At 34.7% G+C, this 23,316-nt stretch overlaps 1 protein-coding gene across 1 annotated transcript in view; it reads left to right on the forward strand.

Annotated features, from left to right (window-relative positions):
• The window catches only part of mdga2a (MAM domain containing glycosylphosphatidylinositol anchor 2a), a 194,019-nt gene that overhangs the window by 77,471 nt on the left and 93,232 nt on the right, over positions 1–23,316 (forward strand). The window contains exons 4-6 of the mRNA XM_051133144.1: positions 1,624–1,820; positions 7,045–7,177; positions 11,249–11,518. Coding sequence (XP_050989101.1) covers positions 1,624–1,820; positions 7,045–7,177; positions 11,249–11,518 — 600 coding nt within the window. The remainder of the gene's footprint in view (positions 1–1,623; positions 1,821–7,044; positions 7,178–11,248; positions 11,519–23,316) is intronic.

The raw sequence follows: 23,316 nt of genomic DNA on the forward strand, positions 1-23,316 counted from the left end.
ATGTTGCGCATGCGTGACTGAACGAATCACTCCCCGAGACGACTTGTTCTTCCCGAGTCACATTAAAGATTCGTTCAAAATGAAAGAATCGTTTAAGAACGACCTATCACTAATTCGTAGCTTTGTGAACACGCATCCCAGAGCCTGTGCTACACTAGCTTTTGTGCTTAAGAAGTATACACATTTTTATGTTTTGAAAAAAAATGACAGATCATTTCACTAGATAAGACCCTTCTTCCTCAAATGGGATCGTTTAGAGCCCTTGAAGCTGCATTTAAACTGCGTTTTGGAAAGTTCAAAATCGGGGCAACAATGAAGTCTATTATATGGAGAAAACTCTTGAAATGTTTTCCTCAAAAACCATAGTTTCTTTACGACTGAAGACAGAAAGACATGAACATCTTGGATGACAAGGGGGTGAGTAAATTATTTGTAAATTGTTGTTCTGGAAGTGAACTCCTCCTTTAATATTGAAGGAGACATCACATGCCCATTTTGATTCTTTAGGGTCTTCATTAAATGTTTGTAACTAGTCATGTGAAACAACCTTTTTATCCTCCACCTAGCTGTGGGCAGAAATATGCTAATAAGGGACAGTCTGTCATCAGTCGTGGGTGGAGCTTAAACAATATGACATCATACTGCTCAGAAAATCAAAACGGCTTGATAATTGAGACTTGTTAGGTTTTTTGGTTATTAAACATACAAGTGAATGGATTTCTGTTATTGTAGGGTGGTTGTGTCCACACATTTATATACAAGACATTTATATACAAACATATTTTTGCATTCGATGTCTCCCTTAATTTATAAATTATTCTATTTAATATGACTATTATTATTTATTTAACATACACATTGTTGATTCTGGTTAATAATGTACTGCTCGTTGCTATTTGTTATATGTTAGATATTGCATGAACTCATGTTAACATAAAGAGCCTTATTGTAAAGTGTTACCAGATTGCATTTGATCTCAGAAACATGCATTTTAACTGGTGTTTAATGCGTTAGGTTGGTGTTAAATGAGTTAAAAATGTAGAAAGTAATTTATGTCTATCTTGGACCGTAATAAATAGGCTACTGTATGAATTGCGCTCCAGTAAATTTCAATTCTTTTATGGGCTTCTTCTTAATTTAGGTCGTTTTTGGCTCATTAAGCAATTCGACAAATTATGCCTTCAATCTCTGAGCAGCTTGGAAGGAAATGGGGAAATATCAGCTATATCACACTATAATGTTTGAATTATTTCACATTTAGAGGTATATTTAGCAGCAACGTTAACAGTGGCGTACAACTCTTCCTAGTGTCACATATGCATTTGAATTGAGCTTATGTCTTTTTGGAATTAGGGCATGAATATGAATGCATGTAGTCGGGCATAAATAAACCTAAATATGGTTGTTTTTGTTTACCTGTAACCTAGTTTTCTGTTTATTTACATTCTGTCATTTCCATACTTGCCTGTGTATGTTGAAACCTTTTTTTTTAAATACACGTAGATAGGGTTCTAGATGGCTGTTGCTGTGTACCACCATCTTCACAGAAGCCTCATGGCCATTTTTCAGGGCAATTTGAGCAATGCTAAATCAGTGTGACCGACCCATCCGTTTACATTTCAGATTTAGATGACCCCATTGTGACGGTCCATCAGAGTATAGGAGAGGCAAAGGAGCAGTTCTACTATGAGAGGACAGTGTTCCTGCGCTGCGCTGCCAATTCAAACCCTCCGGTGCGGTACAGCTGGAGACGGGGGAGGGAGTTCCTGTCTCAAGGTTCAGACAAGGGTGTGGAGATCTATGAGCCATTCTTCACACAGGTAAGACGTTAGCTTAGACGTACCATATTTATAACAGTGATGTCAGTTTACAGCATATGTTTGCATATACATTACCATTTAAAAGTTTGAGGTCAGTAAGATTTTATTTTTATTGCTAGCAAGGATTCATTAAATTCATGTGAAGAAATGCATAATATTTAAATATATTTCCTTTATATGCTGATCTTTTTAACTTTCTGTTGATTAAAAATATTATTGTCCACAAAAATCAGCAGTTTGCAATCTTGAAAATGTAAAAAAAAAAGAAAGAAATGTTAATCGAGCAGCAAATCAGCGTATTATGATTTCTTTCATGTGACACTGAAGACTGGAGTAATGGCTGTTTAAAATGTAGCTTTGCCAACACAGGGGAAAAAATACATTTTAAAATATAGTATTGTAGAAAACCGTTTGTAAAAAAATTAATCTTGGTAAAAAATGCTTTAAAAGAAGTTTAAAAGACTCCAGCCTTTTGAATGGTAACATAACTGCATCAAGGGTGGTAATAATGGTCAATTTAAGCTACGAGTGGGTGGTATGACAAAAATTGAAATATTAAAATTAAAACATGACATTAGTGCAACAGCTTCACATCATGTTATGCTTGAGGAAATTAAATTAAATTAAATTAAATTAAATTACAGAATTATTATAAAACAAATACAAACTACTTTAAATTCTGGTTTGATGAGCTATGTTTGAGGCCATTGTAAAATAGCTGATATAGACCAATTCAGTGTTTGCAAACAGTGATGGTGTTTTTTTGTTGTTGTTGTTGTTGTTGTTTTTTTGTGGGCAGAGCTCTTGCTCAGAAAATGACAGTTTTCAAGTAGCAGTCTATGGAAGTCATGGAATAAAGAATAAAAAAAGGTCAACTTGAGTTTATATTTCAACATTCTGACTTTTTTCTTACAATTCCTAGATTATACACTACCAGTCAAAAGTTTTTGATTTTTTATGAAAAGGTTTTGAATGTTTTTAAAGAAGCATCTTCTGCTCACCAAGTCTGCATTTATTTGATCCAAAATCACACACAGAAACAGTACAATTTTAAAATATTTTTACTATTTAAAATAACTGTTTTCTATTTGAATATATTTTAAAATGTAATTTATTTCTGTGATTACGAAGCTGAATTTTTATCATCGTTACTCCAGTCACATAATCCTTCAGAAATCATTCTAATATTATGATTTGCTGCTCAAAAAATTATTATTATCATTATTATTATTATGAAAACAACCGAGTATATTTTTTTCAGATTTCTCTGATGAAAAGGAAGTTAGGAAGAACAGCATTTATCTGAAATAGAAATCTTTTGTAACATTATAAATGTCTTTATCATCACTTTTGATCAATTTAAAGCATCCTTGATAAATAAAAGTATTAATTTCTATAATTTCTTTTCCTCCCAAAAAAATAAAATAAAAAATTATACTGACTCCAAGCTTTTGAATGGTATAGTGTATAATGTTACGAAAACCTTTTTATTTCAAAGAAATACTGATCTTTGGATCTTTCTATTCATCAGCAAATCCTGAAAAAATGTACTCAGCTGTTATAAATATTGCAAATAATAGTAAAAATGTTTTTTGAAAAGCAAATCAGCATATTAGAACGACAGAAGGAACGTGTGACACTGAAGACTGGAGTAATGATGCTAAAAATGTAGCTTTGATCACAGTAATTACATTTTAAAATATATTCAAATACAAATCAGCTATTTTAAATAGTAAAAATATTTCACAATATTACTGCTTTTGCTGTATTTTGGATGAAATAAATGCCAGCTTGGTGAGCAGAAGAGACTTCTTTAAAAACATTAAAAATCTTACTGTTCAAAAACTTTTGACTGTGAGTGTATCTCACAGTTCTGAGAAGAAAAATCAACTTATCATTTTCTCTTTTCTCCTCAGCTCCTCAGAGTTTATATCCCACACTTCTGCCCTTTTTTCCTCAGAATTGACAAACTCACCATAGTTGATTTAAATCGAGTTAGGAAGGACGAATTAGGAGATGTAAACTTGCATTTGCAAGAAAAAAAAGTCAGAATTGTGAGATAGAACAGATAAATGTTATGTAAAATGTTTTAGTTTTAAATAGTATTTCATGCTGTAACTGTAGGGCTCTGTAGAGTAATCATAGTAGAGTAATCGTAGTAGGTTTCATTCACCATTTAAACATCTGCGTTTCGCTTCAAATGCCGTCTTTGACGTCAGTATTCTATAAAAATGATTTGCATTCCGAGACTGACATCCAAAGGCACAATAATACATTTTTTCTCTTATTCCATGGATTTTACCCGTTTCACTCCACTTGTTACCAGTGTTTTTCTGTGTGCACAGCTGCAAGTGACATAACTGTGACGTCTACTCCAAATTAGTCTATACAGTGTGCATCAGTATCGACATTTAACACTATAGCTTTATTTTGAGAGAACTTGAAAGGCTGAGATGCTTAAAACATTTGATGAACTTAATTGCTCTTGCTTGAAAGATGTTTCAGGAGAGAAAAAACGAGCGAGCATCAGTTTGACATTGTGAGCGTTATTTGGTCCAGAAGGACGCACATCATCTGACAGTTAAAAAAAAGCTGCTTTCAAAACACAGCTTTGTCATATCCGATATGGCGCAGTGACTGGCCCAGAGTGGATCCATCCTGGTAATTAGTCATAAGACACAGGGTATTTCAGGACCCGTTTCGCTCTTCTTATTCCCTACAGAGAATCAATCACGCAACATTAGTCTGTGCACTTAAGGAGATTCTGCATGTTATTTTCAATAGAGCCTTCTTTATCTTTCAGCCTCTTCAGAACTGTGAATATGAAACTAATGCACTGCAGCTTTCTGTCAATGTCTCAGGTTAGAAAGCAGATCAAAAGCTAAGTATCTTCAGAAGGTTTTGGTATCAAGCAGTGCCTCTATTTTTAACTAATAGACTTTAAATGCCTATCTTTGTAGAAATTGACCTCACATGAAGATGATACAAAAATAAGTTATTTATTATTAGATAAAAGCGAGCTGTTTGTTCACGTAATCAACTGGTTCTTCACTGGCTTGGCTTTAAAATATAAGCTTATTTTTTTTGCCATCCTATCCATGCATCATTATATGGCTAGTTGCATTTAATTATTTGCGTTTAGCATTGTTTTCCACACTGTTTGTGATCAGTATAGACCTGAGACAGTTTTTTGGGTCGCTAACTACCAATTACAAACCATTGCTATGTTGTAAAATAAAACTCTCAGGACTTTCAAAATTGTGCGAGATTACTCTGTAAAGCTCCAGTGGCCAAAGGGAATAGATGACCATATTTATGTAAAGAGAAGATCATATTTATATATTTATTTATTTGTTGTTTTTCTAAAAAATAAAATGAAATAAAATAACTTACTATAAAAGAAATATTTGCTATCCTTGCTCAAAAATGTAAAACTGATTTCTTTTATTTTATTTTAGAACCACACAATAAAAAATAAATAAATACATTTATAAATAATGTTTTTTACTTAAGGATGTAAGATCAATAATCCTTCATTTTAAGTTAAACTGAGAATTAAAATTATACAGTAGAGCACTCCTAATTTGTCTGAATTGTTTATTAGTTTGCTAAGTAAACTGAAAAGGTTATACAGTTATTTTTATACAGCAAAACAAGTGGTATATATTCATTAAAATGGAATAAAAATAACCAATTTATTATTTTATTTTATTTATTTTAGAACCACACAATAAAAAAAAATAATTACATTTAAAAATAATGTTTTTTACTTAAGGATGTAAAATCAATAATCCTTCAAGTTAAACTGAGAATTAAAATTATACAGTAGAGCACTTGCTAAGCAAACTGAAAAGGTTATACAGTGTTACTTTTATACCTCATAACAATTTGTATATACTCACTAAAATGGAATAAACTTAACAGATGTTTTATTTTATTTTATTTTATTTTATTTTATTTTATTTTATTTTATTTTATTTTATTTTATTTTATTTTATTTTATTTTAATTTTAAATAAAAAATAATTAAATACATTAAAAAAATTATGTTTTTACTTGAGGATCTAAGATCAATAATCCTGCATTTTAAGTTAAACTGAAGATTAAAATTAGAAGGTAGAGATAGAGCATTGGTAATTTGTCTAAATTGTCTGTTAGTTTCCTAAGTGAACTGAAAAGGTTATATAGGCCTAGAATTACTTTTATACAGCAGAAAAAGTTGTATATACTAACTAAAATGGAATAAACTTAACCAAATAATAATAATTTTATTTTTGTTTTATGTATAAAGAAGATCAGGTTCTGATTTTTGAGCAATGATAGTAAATATTTTTTTATTAATTTTTATTTTATTTTATTTTATAACCACACAATAAAAAATAAATAAATACATTTTAAAAATAATGTTTTTACTTAAGGAAACTGAGAATTAAAATTATACAGTAGAGCATTCCTATTTTGTCTAAATTGTAACCTGAAAAGTGTATATAGAGTTACTTTTATACAGCAAAACAAGGTATATATAAAGAGTTAATTTGCAAAATCTGATAAATACATTTTTATTAATTTTCATAAATCATGTTTTTTATTGTGTTTTTATTGTTTTACTGTGTTAGTTAGCTCTATTTTTATTCTTATTATTTTTTGTTATTATTATTTAATCAAAACAACTCAACTGCAGTTTGATATTACTTGGAATGCAGAATAAAAAACATGAGTTGTTATCTGTTATCTGTTTGTGCAAACTTAACCAAAAAAATGAATCGCTCTAGTAATGAAACATAGCTTTTACAACAAAATATACTCAAAAACACTACATAGTGCTAAAATATCTGTAAATTCTGTCCTTTGACAAAAAAACAGTGCATCATTAGTGATCGAACTGAGCATGTTCAGCAGCCTTATTTGGAACTTTAAAGCTGAATTTAAAAATTAACAGCAAGTAAGTTTTTGATGTTTAATATTTTAAGTTGATCAAACTAAATGACCTAAAACTTGACCATATTTAATTTTGTATGTAATGTCAACTTTTTCTACACTCAATAGTTTAATCAACCTTTAAAATACAGTTTGTCTGACAAAATGGAAGTTGGAATTTTTAAAGCTTAATAATAAAAGAATATTTAAATATTATTTTTTGGTGCTGTCTTGGATCACCTCCATGTCTACTAAAGCAAAACCCGTTGAGCTCCTGCTTTATACAATATCATCTGCTTGGGTTGCAGGGGGAGACCAAGATCCTAAAGCTAAAGAACCTGCGTCCTCAGGACTACGCTAACTACACGTGCACCGCCTCTGTCCGCAGTGTTTGTGGCATCCCCGACAAGAGCGTGCTATTCCGGCTCACCAACAAAACCGGTAGGAGTGATATCAATGCCTTTTCCTCATGCACAGCATTGTATGTTATTTTAGTCTCCTTCTGCTATACATCAGCCGTCCAGCTAGTGTGAAACTACATGTGAGCAGCACCACAGAAGCAACTCTCAAAAGGAAGTACCCTGAGGCTCTTGTCACCACAAGTGCTGTGTGGTCTGATAATCAGCGAGCTGTGAGTGCTGCATGTGTTATTGAGAATGTTACGCCTGTTACATTTAGAGGCCTGCTGCTACTTTTCTCCTCCGTCGTCGGTTGATGGCTGAAGAAACCGCCCCGGGCTGATGTTTTCACCACTGGCCTTGCAGTTAATTCAGTCCATGGCAAAACCATATTCTTAAGGAAATGGCCCTGCGGGTCCCTGTGCTCCTTATCTGTCTCGGTGGGCTTCACATGCTACTGCGGCGAAGACCTGACCTTTACGGAATCCATTAAAGAATGAACAGAGTCGGCAGACCTTTCCCTCCGGCCATCTCTGTTTCTCTATCTTCCACTCTCACTCCACTACCCCTCCCGTCCGGCTCATTTTCTTGCACTATCCTTCTTTCTCACTTCTTTTTTACGTCTCTCAGCGCATTTCTGACAACACTGATGATGATGATGATCACGGCACAGTCTTAGGGATTGACTGATTGCTTTGCCAACTTGAAGGCTCTTACATCACAGCATGCCAGTGTGCTCATGGGAGCAGGCCTTGATTATATAGATTGGATATGGTCACCTATTGCATTACGGGACCAAGTAAATGAATCCCTTTGGGTGATAATTGTAAACGCACTTTTTTAAATATAAACGCGGTAGCGTAATAAGGTAAACGATATGTGAACTTTGTGTATATTTGCTGTAATTAGTCACTTGAAGTTGGCCATGCACCTGGTATTTGTTGTAAACAAGCATTTAAACTATTTTGGTTCCTTGAAAATCGCGTCACGTCACTGAATTAATATTCATGAGTCAAGCTGTTAAGTTTTATTATGTGTCTTCTTCCTTAAATGTTTTTGATAGGAGGATACGCCACCAAAAAATGACTGTTTTGAACACAAACTGGGAATTTTTGAAAAAACAATCCTTTTACGTGAGTCTATAAAATACAAGTGGACCGATTGCTCAAAGGTGACACTTTAAAAGCTATGCAAAGCCAAAAGAATGATAATCCATATGACTCCAGTTGTTGAATTAATGTTTTCCCCAGCAAAATAATAGGTGTGTGTGAGAAAAATACTAATATGTTAAACTTTTTAGGCTATGAACTTGGGTTGAGCGATTTGACCAAAATCTTATATCATGATATGTATCACAATATAGTTATTTTTGCTTTATGATATCAAAATGTTTGATACCATTGAAATTTAATAATGTCAGTATCACAAAATAATTAATACTAGCCTCACTGAAGATAACAGTCAGTGATTAAGTAAGAATAAGAATCTAATTGCAAGCAACAGGACAAAAAAAAATACAGTAGGACAAATAAATAAGAAATGCTACATATATTCTATGAAGTAATCAAATGTATAAAAACACTGCATGTTCTTCACTGTGTAAATTAAATATTTATTTCTTTATTTAGTCAAAAGCAGTGAGAGATTTTCTTTGTTTTGTTGATTAACATAAATGACAGATGCTACAGATGCTACAGAAGATAGTGACATGTTTCCCAGAAGACAAAATAAGTTAAATTTACCCTGATCTTCAAATTCAAAAAGTTTGAAAGATTTATCTGAAGAACATCAGGCACTTTCACTGTTCAGGACAAATAAGGGGCTCATGAACAACTATCACTAAAAAAAAAAAAAAAAAAACAGCTGTGAATCATTCAGGTAACAACTGAGTATTAAGAATCAAGGGGATGTAAACATTTCAAATAAACGTAAACAAATTCAACTAATATTTTCTCTTGTGGACTATATGTAAACATCTTTTACGTGAAATATCTTATACGGGTCAGTACTAAATAAACAATAACATGCATTTTGTATGATCCCTCGAATTTGGTAAAATTATTAACATTTTTAATGATTCTGAAAGGGGCGTGTAAACTTTTGACCTTAAATGTACACTGTGTGCAGAATTATTAGGCATGTTGATATTCTGGTCATATTTTTTTTTCCAAACACATTTTACCAATTCCAAACCACATCAGTCTTAATAACTACTGTTAATTTTGTGTTTAATCATTTATATGTGATATATAATTGTCCGTGAAGGCTGGAAGTGAAAAACTCCTTATATTCAGGTGTGCAGAATTATTAGGCATGTTTTCGTTTACAGCTAAAATGAGCCAAAAAAGAGATTTAACCCAGACTGAAAAGTCCAAATTATTAAATGCCCATGAGAAGAATGCAATACTAATGCATTACAAGAATTTGCAAAGTTAAGGCTTGACCATTGGACAGAGAAATGCTTGTTGAGTCTGCATGGTCAGAAAAAACAGGTGGAGAAGAAAAGATGCATGTTAACTGCAAAAGAATTAGGAATTAAGGTGAAGAATTAGGTGTGACACCATCAGGAACCGTTTCCAGTTCTCCAGCGCCATGTACCTCTGATTCAAGAATTTATCTTCCAAAATCTGGCAGTAAGTTTTGGGAGTTCATTTTAGTCCATCTCTGCAAGTCAGACTTTTCAGGATAAGAGACTAAACATGAACTCCCAAAACTTACTGCCAGATTTTGGAAGATAAATTCTTGAATCAGAGGCACAAGAGGATGTGATGCTTGTCCTTCAAGAGTCACTCTCAACTTATCTGTCTCTAAAGCATATAAAAAAACTGTCTTCATGTATTTCACAACACGTCAGCTTGTTATTCTTATTAAGTAAGGGGCATTTTTTAGGATTTTTTACCAAGCAAAGTCTCTGAGAACCTGACACATTGCACTTCTGAAGACTCCAGGTAGGTTGCAGTTCTGGAAAATGGTGGCACTGGAGACTAAACGGTTCCTGATGGTGTCACACCTAATTCTTCACCTTAATTCCTAATTCTTTTGCAGTTAACATGCATCTTTTCTTCTCCACCTGTTTTTTCTGACCATGCAGACTCAACAAGCATTTCTCTGTCCAATGGTCAAGCCTTAACTTTGCAAATTCTTGTAATGCATTAGTATTGCATTCTTCTCATGGGCATTTAATAATTTGGACTTTTCAGTCTGGGTTAAATATCTTTTTTGGCTCATTTTAGCTGTAAACGAAAACATGCCTAATAATCCTGCACACCTGAATATAAGGAGTTTTTCACTTCCAGCCTTCACGGACAATTATACATCACATATAAATGATTAAATACAAAATTAACAGTAGTTACTAAGACTGATGTGGTTTGGAATTGGTAAAATGTGTTTGGAAAAAAAATATGACCAGAATATCAACATGCCTAATAATTCTGCACACAGTGTACTTATACACCTTTTCTTTCTCAGCTGTTTGCTTTTACTCAAGACCTAAATTACAGCTTTTACAAGGATACTTGAAAATATGGCCATTTTGACACATACAGGTGTTTGTATTTAACCATTCAAGGTCTATAAAACAGCAAAAATAACTATATGAGCACCACTTTGTGCGCACGCTTCTCTAAAAGCTCTCAGAAACAGAGATAGAGTTGAGTTCTCTTTCACTGCTGATTGCACTTCAACAGTTGCAAATCACTTGTTTTTAAACTGCAATGTTAAAAAATGTGTGCATTTTCGTGACCATGTAGCACAGCAACATCATCTCTACCAGTTAATCGTGTCTACTGGTATATTGCCCATCCCTACTATAAACCATCACTTCTGACCAGCTGTCATACTTGCGCTCACTTGACGTGAAGATGGTGGTAATCCATATAACCCCAGTTGATAAATCAGTGTCTTCTGAAGCAAAAAAATAGGTGTGTGAGGAAAATACTAAAATGTTAAACTTTTTAAACTATAAGCCATCACTTCTAGCCAACTGTAATATGCGTTCGCTTGACGTAAATGTCAAACATGACGTAAGTGCAGCAGCAAGTAGCTTTTTAAAAAAGAAAACAGGTCTTTCACATAAAGATGATAAGAGTTCCCCTGTCTGTTTTTGTTCTAGCCTCCCCGACTATTAAGCTGCTTGTGGAAGACCCCATTGTGGCCAACCCTGGGCAGACAGTAATCCTGGTGTGCATCATCTCTGGAGGCGAGCCCTCCCCGACTCTGACGTGGGTTCGGAACAATGAAGAGCTTCCAAAGAAGAGCATTAACAACAGTGGGACCCTCACAATACCTGCCATCACCACAGATGATGCTGGTGTTTACAGCTGTGTAGCCAGTAACAACGTGGGTAATCCTGCAAAGAAATCAACCAACATTGTCGTCAGAGGTGAGAAGCGAGGCCTTGAGGCTTTGCTGGTTTTGTTTGTGCTAGGCGTATCATAGTTTCTGTTTTGGGAAAATGTTTATTTGCAGAAGGTGTAAATAGCACCAGCCATGCAGTGCACCCCAAGAGTCAGGTGGAACCGGACAAAACTACCAAATGTTGTTTTGTCTGAGTTGGATGTTAGAGAAGTGGCCTGGAGTGTAAAGCATGTGTGTTAGTATCTTTGCATGGACGGCGTGTTTGCATCTGGCTTGGGGCACTTTCAGATCCCATCCTCCAACTCTTCCCCTCGTTGTTTCTTGTCTCCATTCTCATCAGGAATTATCAGTATGTTTGTAATTAAAATTAATGTAAAATTTAGAACCAAAACAAACCACATCACTGTCCTCAAGGCATTAGAAACATGAAATTTGTCAAGCCAACTTGTTTATGTATATAAAATAATATTAGAATTTAAATTGCTTCCTCATATTAAATTGTAGAATTCAATTACATTGTGAAACCAACTGAAAATTTGGTGAAACCAAGCGCTTACGGTTTTTGGGGAAAAAAAGTTTCACATTTTCACAAAACTGTTTTTAACATTGATAACAAAAATGTTTTTGAGCACAAAATCAGCATATTCAAATCATTTCTAAAGTATCAAGAAAACTGGATTAACGATGCCGAAAGTTTAGCTTTGCCTTCACAGTAGTGAAATGCAATTTAAAATATATTTTTTTTTATGTGTAGTAGTAATAGTATTTTACAATATTACTATATTAAAGTGTTTTTGATTAGATAAATGCCGTCTTGGTAAGCATAAGAGATTTTTGAATGGTAGTGTGTGTATATATAGGATGCTCCTTGAAAAAATGCAAGTAGTGTATGTTAGTATTTACACTGCGGTGTAAATATCATCTAATTTTCTTTACACTCGGTTTAATTTGCCTCCACCAATAAGTTTCGCAAGCCTCTCAAGTTAGCTGTCAGCATTTTCCTCTATACCCATTTCCATTTATCAGTGCATAATGAATTACTTAATGATTATCATGGAAGCAGAATGACAGTACATGGAGGTAATAAATATCACGACAATGAATGCAGTGTGCAATTATGAATAATGACTGACAGTTTGCATCGAGAAAGCAATCAAGTTGTGGTTTGAAGCTAATGTGAAAGGACGAAGGCATTGCAACAGCTTACGCATTATTAAAACACTATTTGTTGAAACTTTCTTGAAGGTCTGAAGGACTCAGCCTTGCTCTGAAATGTCTTATAAATAGGTGCTTTCCCAGTCGGCATCATTACCTAGTGCAATGATTATCCATGACTTTCACGTGTTACTAGCCAAAAGAACAGAGCGAAATGGAGAAAAGGATTTGCTTTCTCAGGCATCCGTGTGCGTGTGGAACGCTCTGTGAAGAAGCTTTACTATCCCCGCTTGGAGCAGCTGTTGTAGCTTACTTCACAGTTACTCCTTCTCGAGGCTGATCCCCGGTGTGCACAAAAAGCTGTTTACACATCTGGAGGTCCAGGTTTTAATGCGAATCCCTTACTGTCTGTCAACTCACCGGGTCTGGGGAGCGCAGCGAGATTACGCATTTCCATCGAGCCGGGTTTCTGTGCGAGACTGGAGGGTACGATGGGAGTCAGAAGTCTTGCCAGTGAGCGGGATCATCTTAGTCAGGTAGACTGCAGAGGGGAAGAGGATCATACCAAAAAAGAAATCTGCCATGTGTAATTCCCCAAGCTCTTCTCACAACAAAGAGCAGTAGTTTGTGGTTAGTATCATTACTGAGAACTTCAGTAACTTCAATTTTGGGTGTTTTTGGACAGTCTAATTTTCTGAAACCTTTGTAGATCTCCTTTTTACAGTTTGATTGAACTGATGAGTTTGGTTTGAAAGAGCGTAATTATTGTGTTGAATGGATTCTAACAGAATACTTCACAGTTTCATCTCTCTTGTATCACTCAGCACTCTTTCTTCTCATATTATACCATTATTAAACTCAAATAAGTAATCATGCTCTATTTATTTTTTATGTTCCATTTAGTTGCTCATTTAATAAGCGAGATAATACTATCAGCTGGACATTGTAAATTATACAACAGTTAGTTCCAGTCCTCAAATCTGACTGGTTGAGCAGCGTTCCAAGAGCTCTGATATAACAGTTCATTTTTTCTAGAAATCTGCTTGGTAAGATTTTCTGCAAATAACAGTATTATATCAGTCTTTTAATTGAGTGTCATTTTAAAGCATTAGTTCACTTCCTGAGTTAAAATTTCCTCATAATTTACACATCCCCATGTCATCCAAGATATTCATGTCTTCTTTTCTTCAGTCGAAAAGAAATTAAGGTTTTTGAGGAAAACATTCCAGGATTTTTCTCCATATATTGGACTTCAATGGGGGTTAATGGGTTGAAGGTCTAAATTGCAGTTTCAGTGCCGCTTCAAAGGGCTCTACACGATCCCAGCCGAGCAATAAGGGTCCTATGTAGCGAAACATTCAGTCATTAAAAAAAAGACTTGGAAAGGTGATGCATGATGTAGTGTTTACAAAGCGAACGTGCAAAGAAAGTCAAACGCCCTTTACCAAAAAATATAAAAATTTTGAAGTTGGAGGAGAAAATTGTTTACTTACCCTATAAGCCATAGATGCGCATTGCAGAGCTAGTGTAAGACAAGCATTTGTGGTTAAAAAGCCCTCGACCAAAGATTTTTCTGGTCAACTAGTAGTCGTTCATTTTAAGCATTAGTCGACTATTAGTCGCACGTTTATTAATAAACCATATAAATCAATGAGCCTTTAATTTCCTACATAAGCTATCAAGCACATGCAAAAAAGTTTGCCACAGCGCACCGGCAAATCTAATAATTATGAATGTGTCTGGGAAAAAGGAGACTGCATTAACGTTTTATTAATTTGTTAATACACTAGCGCTTTCTTTGTTTTTGGCTTAAGAGATGAAGTCAGCGACACTGATTTGTTGTCTCCGCAATAGTGATGCACATGTATGCGTATTTCATATGGATTACATAATCTGAGAATATTTGTTTTCTATTTGAATTAGTGCATTTGAAAGTAGATATTTGACTCTCTATAGGTATATTTCTCATGTCGGAGTTTTGAAGTTCACAGAGACCAAGACGGCAGAAAGTGCATCCTGTTTGCTTTAATTATTTTACAAAAGCGCAACGTTTTGTTGTTATTGTGAGTGCACACAAATTAATGTAGAGTCTTTACAGGTTCAAAAGTTTACTTTTATTTGTATGACCAAAAACGACGAGTATTTTAAGAGCAAGTGACCGCACCAGCGCCTCCATCTCCATCTGACATTTTTCTAGGTTAACATTAGATTGCGCGGCCATATAAAGTTGCTACTACATACATCTCCATATTTGAAAAACCATATTTGAGGTCGATGAATGATATGATGAATGATGAAGAAAGAAAGACATGAACATCTTGGATGACATGAGTGAGTAAATTTTCAGGAATTTTTTGTTCTGGAGTGAACTTGGCCAGTTGGTCAACAGATTTGTTCAAAAATGTTGATACATTAAGAAATAAAACAAATGACTGACTTTATGAATGAATAATTGAAACAATCATTAAACTGGTAAATAAAAAAGCACGCTGATCAATTCAGGAATGAAACAAGTGACTCTTGCTGTGAGTGAGCCGTTGAATTATTCATTCAGCTAATTAATTCAAAAATTAATGAATTCATTTAGAAATGAAACATGACTTTATGAGTAAGGCATTGAATCATTCATTCATTCAACTGATTCATTCAAAAACACTGATTCATTCACAAATTGGAGGCATGCTACAATTCTGCTGCTGTGTTGGCAAAGCAAAAACAGACAAAGGAAATAGCAAATTTGCGTTTAAAATACATATTACTGAATATTAACATTGTTCATTGAATTATTGTTTAAAAGCAATATCACACTTGCAATTGTGCTGCTTTTGCAGCAAATTAGCCTCTTGAACAAATTCCACATCAGAAAGCAGTTGTTTATTGCCTAACAATACCTTCCGAGACACTTTTTGCATTATTCATTCGATGTAATATTAAATGCTATTATTTTAACATTCATTTCCATTATAAGATTTTGTTTGCTCACACATACTGATTCTCTGGTGGCTCTGTTTTTAGTCCTGATTGCTTTTCTATAATCGCTGTTGCAGAAACAGACAATCCCGAGCCACTAAAGAGCCACTTTTTTGGAGCATTAGACATGCAATTATTTTGTCTGACTGCTTTTTTCTCCTCAAACCTAATGATCCAAAACTCTTATAACACTATCAGAGTATTTTCAATGTATTAATTGACTCTTCCCACAATGCCGTTCACCTTACTTTTGTTCTTTTTTTTGATGCATTAGCCACCATCTGCTCATTTTCTACTACATTACATGGACAACATGAATATCGCAATATCATTGCCCCAACTTTATGGCTCACTTGTGGCCAACACTGCATTTTCATCCTAGCCGTGTTGGCCATTTAGGTTTTATATGCTTTTCTTATGGATGGAAACAACACTATTGGGCAGAAAATAGCAATGATAGGCCCATTCTCTAGCTCGATAGATAGAGGACGGTTTTATAATATAAGATTGTCAGAGGGGACGTTACAAGCATGAGCTGCGCAGCTTCTTTGCTGCACAGATGGCGGAATCTCATTTGTTGGGCAAAATAAGCAAGGGATTGGAGAGAAAACGATATTACATGGGAGGGTTTGGAAGTTGGGTAATCCCAACACACTCTGCTGGCTGCTTGTACAAAGCTCTACGATAGCAGCTGTACTGGTCATTTGAAATATGACCTTTTCTCCTGCAATGGGAAAAAGAGCATGTGTAGCCAGATGGGGCGGTGGTTGAGGTGAAGGGGTAGAGCTGTTTGCCCAATCGCTGATCAGGGAGGAAGCTGCACTCTTGAGGACTGTTGAAGGTAGAATAGAGGTGGCTCTATTTTACTTTGTTTTGTGCAAAGATGAAGCAGTATGGTGGACTGAGTAAATATTTAGGCCTAAATTTTAAAGAGTTCACCCAAAAAAGTAAATATACCCCATGATACTAACCCTTAAAGGAGAAGTCCACTTCCAAAACAAAGATTCACACATAATGTACTCACCCCCATGTTCATTATTTCTTTCTTCAGTCGTAAAGAAATTATGTTTTTTGAGGAAAACTCAGGATTTTTCTCCATATAATGGACTGATATGGTGCCCTGATTTTGAACTTCCAAAATGCAATTTAAATGCGGCTTCAAACGATCCCAAATGCGGTTGTAAATGATTCCAGTCTAGGAAGAAGGGCCTTATCTAGTGAAACGATCAGTTATTTTTATTTAAAAAATTTAAATACTTTTTTTTTCTCAAACACCCATCTTGCCTTGCTCTGCTAAAACTCCAATCGTATTTTCTCCCTCAACTTCAAAAATCATTTCAAAATCATCCTACATCGCTGCAGAAGTACTGACCCAGTGTTTGCAAAGTGAACATGCAAAGAAGATCAAACACCCTTAACAAAAAAGGTAAAACAGCAATATAAGACGATTTTGAAGTTGAGGGAGAACATGAGGTGGGAGTTTTTCGACATACCCTAACTGTCATGAACCGAAAAAGAACAGTCCAGGCAGAGTAAGAGTAAGACAGCCGCATTTAAACTGCATTTTGGAAGTTCAAAACCGGGGCACCATATCAGTCCATTATATGGAGAAAAATTCTGAAATGTTTTCCTCAAAAAACATAATTTCTTTACGACTGAAGAAAGAAAGACATAAACATCTTGGATGACAAGGGGGTGAGTACATTATATGTGAATTTTTGTTTTGGAAGTGGACTTCTCTTTTAAGCCATCCTGGGTGTACATGATTTTCTTCTTTCAGACGAATGTGGTCAGAGTCTTGGCTCTTCCGTGCTTTGTAATGGCAGTTAATGGCTGTTGAGATTTTAAAGCAAAATAAAGTGCATCCATCCATCATAAAAAGCTCTCCACACAACTCTGGGAAGTCAGTAAATGCCTTCTGAAGTGAATCGATGCGTTTGAGTAAGAAACATATTTAAAAACTTAATCCCTAGCTTCCGATAACCGCTATTCGCAGGACGACAGAGTGGCGCTCCAGTGGATGACGTAGGATGTAGGCGTAGCGTAAACTCCAGTGAGAAGATGCTACTCTCGCAAGAAGCAAGTTTGGTTTACAGCAAATGAGAACAAGTGTCCTCCTAGGCTACGTTTACACGACAACAATGTAGTCAAAAACGGACAAGTTTTTTTTTTAAAAGTTTCACGTATACACAACAACGTTTTCAAAGCGATTTGTGTTACACGTATGCATGAAAACTGGCAAAAATGCTGTAAATACGTATGCCAGGCCAGTAGTTGACATGCTGTTTGTTCACACTTGCCTTTAAAATCAACACATACGCTGCATGTCTTCATACCTAACATACCGTACTACGCACGGACATCACCATTTTCAAAGATTCCCGTATTGGGTGTTTACTCGGAAATGACAAAGGTGGCGTTTTCAAAACCTTGCACTTTAAAACCCGTTTTCAAAATTATGCGTTTCAGTCCCCAAAACACCATTTTCGTGTAAAAGAACAGGCAAAGCGTATAAAAAGTTTCCCGTTTTTGGCTGAAAACGTTGTCGTGTAAACGGCACCTTAGCTTATATCGAAATCCTCTGACATTTTTCTTTACAAATCCTTGTTTTGTGCTTGTAATATGTGACCGCTGGTTTGTCTTTCTCCACTGTGCTTTCATGTTCGTCACTTCTCACCGGAGCTTATGCTACGTTTATGTCCCACGTCATCCACTGAAACGTCACTCTCTTATGTATGCACGTATTACTTAGTTAAAGCTAGAGATTATGGTTTATAAAGTTTTAAATATGGATATTTTTTGTACACAAAAGCATCGATTCACTTCATAAGGCCTTTATTAACCCCTTGAAGCTGTGTGGAGTATTTTTATGATGGATGGATGCACTTTATTGGACTTCAAAATCTCAACAGCCATTCACTGCTATTATAAAGCTTGGAAGAGCCAGGACATTTTTTAATTTAACTGTGATTGCATTCGTCTGAAAGAAGAAAGTCACATACACTTAGGATGCCTTGTGGATGAGTAAATCATGGGGTAATTTTCAGTTTTGGGTGAACTATCCATTTAAGACTTTAATTGTGTATACAATTTTTCTTTTGGATTACACAGTTTTAACATAAATTATTTAAGCATAATTTAATGCACATTTGTCAGTCATGCATATATGCAACATATGTAACAAGAATTAGATACATACATAAAAATACTAACAAACTGAATGTGTTGTAAACGCAAAATAACCAAGTTTATATATTAGCATTACATTATATTTTTAAATTCAATAAAAACAACACACTATTTGCACTATGTTTGGTTCCGGTAACGGTTCTCGCATATTTATTCTTCCACCAATGCAGAAAGAACATTATACTAAAGTAGTTTGATATTAGATTCCCGAGTGAATGACTCTATGAGCCAGTTCTTCGTTATGTGATATTTAATCAAATAAAGGGAATTCATAAAATATTATACCTCATTTTTGTTCATAGGCATTTTACGTTTATTAAAGAGAATTGCATTTGTACTTTACCAAATACTTTTACAAATACTAAATTTTTCATGATTCCTATCCCTATTTATGGTGCCTTGAAGCCTGATTGTAATTGTATTAAATTCTTATACATTCCACAGAAGAAAGTCAGTCATACAGATTTGGAATGACATGATTTCAAGTAAATGATGATGGAATTTTTAGTTTCAGTTCAGTGCTTCCTTAAACATAATAAATGTCTTGTATAATCTTGCTCAGCTCCTACACAGAAAAAACACAAGGCGGGGATTACTTAGGGACAGATTGGTCCGAGGGGAGCCGTACCGGGACGTCATTTAGCGGCACCCAGGTGGGAGTGACCAGATAGCCATTCCTGAGTAAGGCCTTTTCTGACAGCTCTGTTCCACCACCCGCTGGCAGCATCATCAATAAAACACACCCCACCCTTCCCCGGTTATCACTCAAATATTGAGCCTTGTCAGTACCAGCGCAGAGCCTCTTCAGCAGATTATGCCAAACGTTGCAGGGTCTGCTCTGCAGATAACTGCAAAATAACCCGACTCGTTCTTTATAAGATATTTATTAGCTGGAGGGAGGGTGTTGGGAGGAGCGCTGATGGAAGGAAGGGTATTGCTGAGCCTGCACACTGCCATAGAAACTCATCTTTTTATTTATTTACAGAGGAGATATCATCTCCCGTTCAGGCCACTTTCCACTAAGCAATCAAAACAGGCATGCAAAGATCAGTCCTACCATCCCCCCTACTCCTGGCCGCCCAAATTGGTCTTATTTGTGATATGTAAATTGCGTACCTGAAACGCTTTGATGGTCGTTCACATCAGCTGTTTTCTCAACAGAATCGCTGTGCACACTTGGTGTTGTCTGAAGCACAGCAATGCATGAGCATTGTGAATGTGAGGGCACATTGGTGAGATTCCACTGGATATAATGACTGAAATGCTTGGCCTGTAAAACTGTTTTCAAATTAGCAGGCCTTGCCATGATCCTCTTGTACACTGCACTACTTGACTTATTCCTCTGCTAAATAACAAAATGGATAATAGAGAATTCAGTTGCTTTTGATGAGGCGGTGAATATTAGCAGACGGCTGCAGTGGTGATTTACTACAGCTAATAACAGATTTGTATTCAAGCATTTCTTCCACTGTAATGAGAGGACACGTATATTGGTGGTAGGGTTTTGTGTTGATTGTAATACTGCCTGGGGAATGTGAGATGGTGGGTTTCATTCACTGATATTTGTTTTCAGATATTTTTTGTATTATTTAATATATTTCTACACTTGTTTTGCATGCACAGAAGAGATTTTCATGCAAAATTTCCTCCAGAACAGATGCATATGTGCATAAATTTGTCTTGACCCTCATTCTCATAAATGAATACACATTAGTTTCATTTTTTTTGTTCAGTTACTAATTAATGTAATATACAGCCAAACATTCTATTCTATTCTATTCTATTCTATTCTATTCTATTCTATTCTATTCTATTCTATTCTATTATCACATTAATTATCATCATTTTAATATGCGTGTATAAAAATGTACCGTATGTAATAATATAAACTGTAAATAATGTAATCAAATTTAGAATTATAATTATACTATAATTTATTATAAAATTATTATTATTATAATGATTTTATTATTATTATTATTATTATTATTATTATTATTTATATACTGTAGAGAGTGGGCTGAAGAAAGATAGTATTTTATATATATATATATATATATTTTTTTTTATTGTTTTGTTTTTTTTTTTTTTTTTTTTTTTTTTTTTTTACTTTTATGCCAAAAATTATTAGGATATTAAGTAGAGTAAATCATAAATCATGTTACATGAAGATATTTTCTACCATAAATATGTCAACACTTAATTTTTGATTAGTAATATGCATTGCTAAGAACTTCTTTTGGACAATTTTTCTCAATACTTCCTTTTTTTTTTTTTTTTTTTTTTTTTTTTTTTTTGCACACACAGATTCCGGATTTTCAAATAGTTCAGGCTAAATATTGTCCTATCCTAACAAAACATACATCTGTGGAAAGCTTATTTATTCATATTGTAGATTATGTAAAAATCTCAGTTTCATAAAATGTACCCTTATGTCTTTTTTGTTTATGTAAAAGGCTCCCAGCTGTAAGTGCAAACTTTCTGATCATCCTTGATTTCACAAATGGTGAATGAACTGGTTGGTTATTACTTGTTCAGTGATAATCGGTTTACTTTAGATTATGAAAGACATTTATTTAATGCAATGTATATTATGTGCAAAAAAACAGTGTTCCATTTGCAAATGACAGACCCTTTGTGAAATATTCAGCATTGCAGAGTAAGCTTGAAACTCCAGTTTTGCTTTGTAAAGAGCTGCATTTGACTAGTGCAAATGTGACCGTGAAGAAAAATCATTGTAATATTCCTATGATTACGTAAGATATTATAATAAAGAAAAGTGCTTGTGTGTGGCACCACATATTCATCAGTAAAAGATTTTCCCATTCACTCTGAATGCACAACTACAGGGCTAGTCAAAAGGATTATTGATTCTCATATAATGCTACAAGAGCATGTTGACAATGATCTGTGCTGGGTGCTGAGCTGAGGAAACAGCTAACTAATTATAATATCACAAAGAAAAGACGTATCCAAAACATAATGGTTTGAAATGCATTCATCAATATCCTTTGCATATGTTTGACGCCAGAAAGGAATAGTCTTTGAGCATGGCGAATGCATTATTATTGTGTTCATGCCATGCAAAAAGCATTGAAGTAATTCAAGGTGAAGTCTTAATTCGTTCCCAGGCACTTCATAAAACAAACAGTTACAAAACACAGGTGCAAATGGTGGAGAGAAACCATTATGCTGTCTCTTAGGAGCTCCTTGATATATTCTTCTGTTGGAAAGCTCATTAAAAGTTGAAGCAAAAAGTTGGATTTCCATTTTAAGCGTTTTTGAAATTTCAAGAGATGTTATTACAGCGGATTACTGTAAGAAATCATCCTCAAACGCTCGACGTGTAGCAACCTGACTTTAAATGTTCTGGAAAGATTACGCAGCTTGTCTCTTGGTAATTGCTTACCTGCAGTGCTTTTTGATAATGACAGAACTCATGTGAAGGAACTGGACTCGAAAGCATTAACACCCTGCAAGTTTTATAGGGTCACCAAAGAGCACACAGCTATCTCACCACAATATTACGCTATTGATTAAGTCGCAAATTGACCAGTAAGGCAAGGCCTGCCGAGCTGAACCTTGCATAAAGCAACCCCGCGAAGTTGCAGCTCTTCATTATCGTCTATCTCGTAATATTCGCAGGCTCTGGCAGCATCGTAGCCCACCTTCAAACATCCTCTCTTAAGAGCCCAGATTGTAACAGCTTGTAAAATGTGCAGCACGAATGCAAATAAATTGGTTAATAAGATCTCATAAAAGCTGTTTTTAAATAATTCAGCAACTGATTAATAATTAGGGCCAGATGCACAGCATTTTTAAAAATGACTTGGAAATGAAATCGTGGTGTTTTGCTTTGGCTCGTGGCTAGATGGAGATTGGGGATGCCAAAAGAGACCAAGACTCTGACCCCCTCAATTTGACTTTAGAAAAATCGCATTTACAACCCATTTTTTCCTGTGGTTTCTGACAAAGAACAAGTAAAAATGTAGGGCAGGACTTGATTTTATCCATCAGGAGCTGATCAAATTGTTGAAATTGGTCTGTCAGATGAAAGAGCATTGAAAAAAATACATATAACAGTGGGCTATATGGCAAAAATATCATATATCATGATTTTTTCGTGAAAATTCACGATTTTATCATGATTCTTTGTCATGTTTGTTTTTTGTTTTGCAAGTTTGGAAACTATTTTCTCTATTTAAAATCAAAGCCTTACAAGGTAACTATATATATATATATATATATATATATATATATATATAAACACACAAGGTATATATATATACCTTGTGTGTTTTAACAGTATTAACACAATCAGATGCAAAAGATAACTAAGTCCAGTAATAGACAATGTTTGTCAGGCTCAGCACTATCCAACGGCTTTAGGAAAACAACAAACAGTGAGCAATATGCATTTAAAGTGGTAAATATAGGAGGAATATGTCAAAGTAATTTATATGTGCCAAACTTCCTGCTACCAGGTGGTGGCACTATGACTGTAACAGA

The sequence above is a fragment of the Labeo rohita genome, chromosome 17, assembly GCF_022985175.1.
Source record: "Labeo rohita strain BAU-BD-2019 chromosome 17, IGBB_LRoh.1.0, whole genome shotgun sequence".
In the NCBI taxonomy this organism is placed as follows: Eukaryota; Metazoa; Chordata; class Actinopteri; order Cypriniformes; family Cyprinidae; genus Labeo; species Labeo rohita.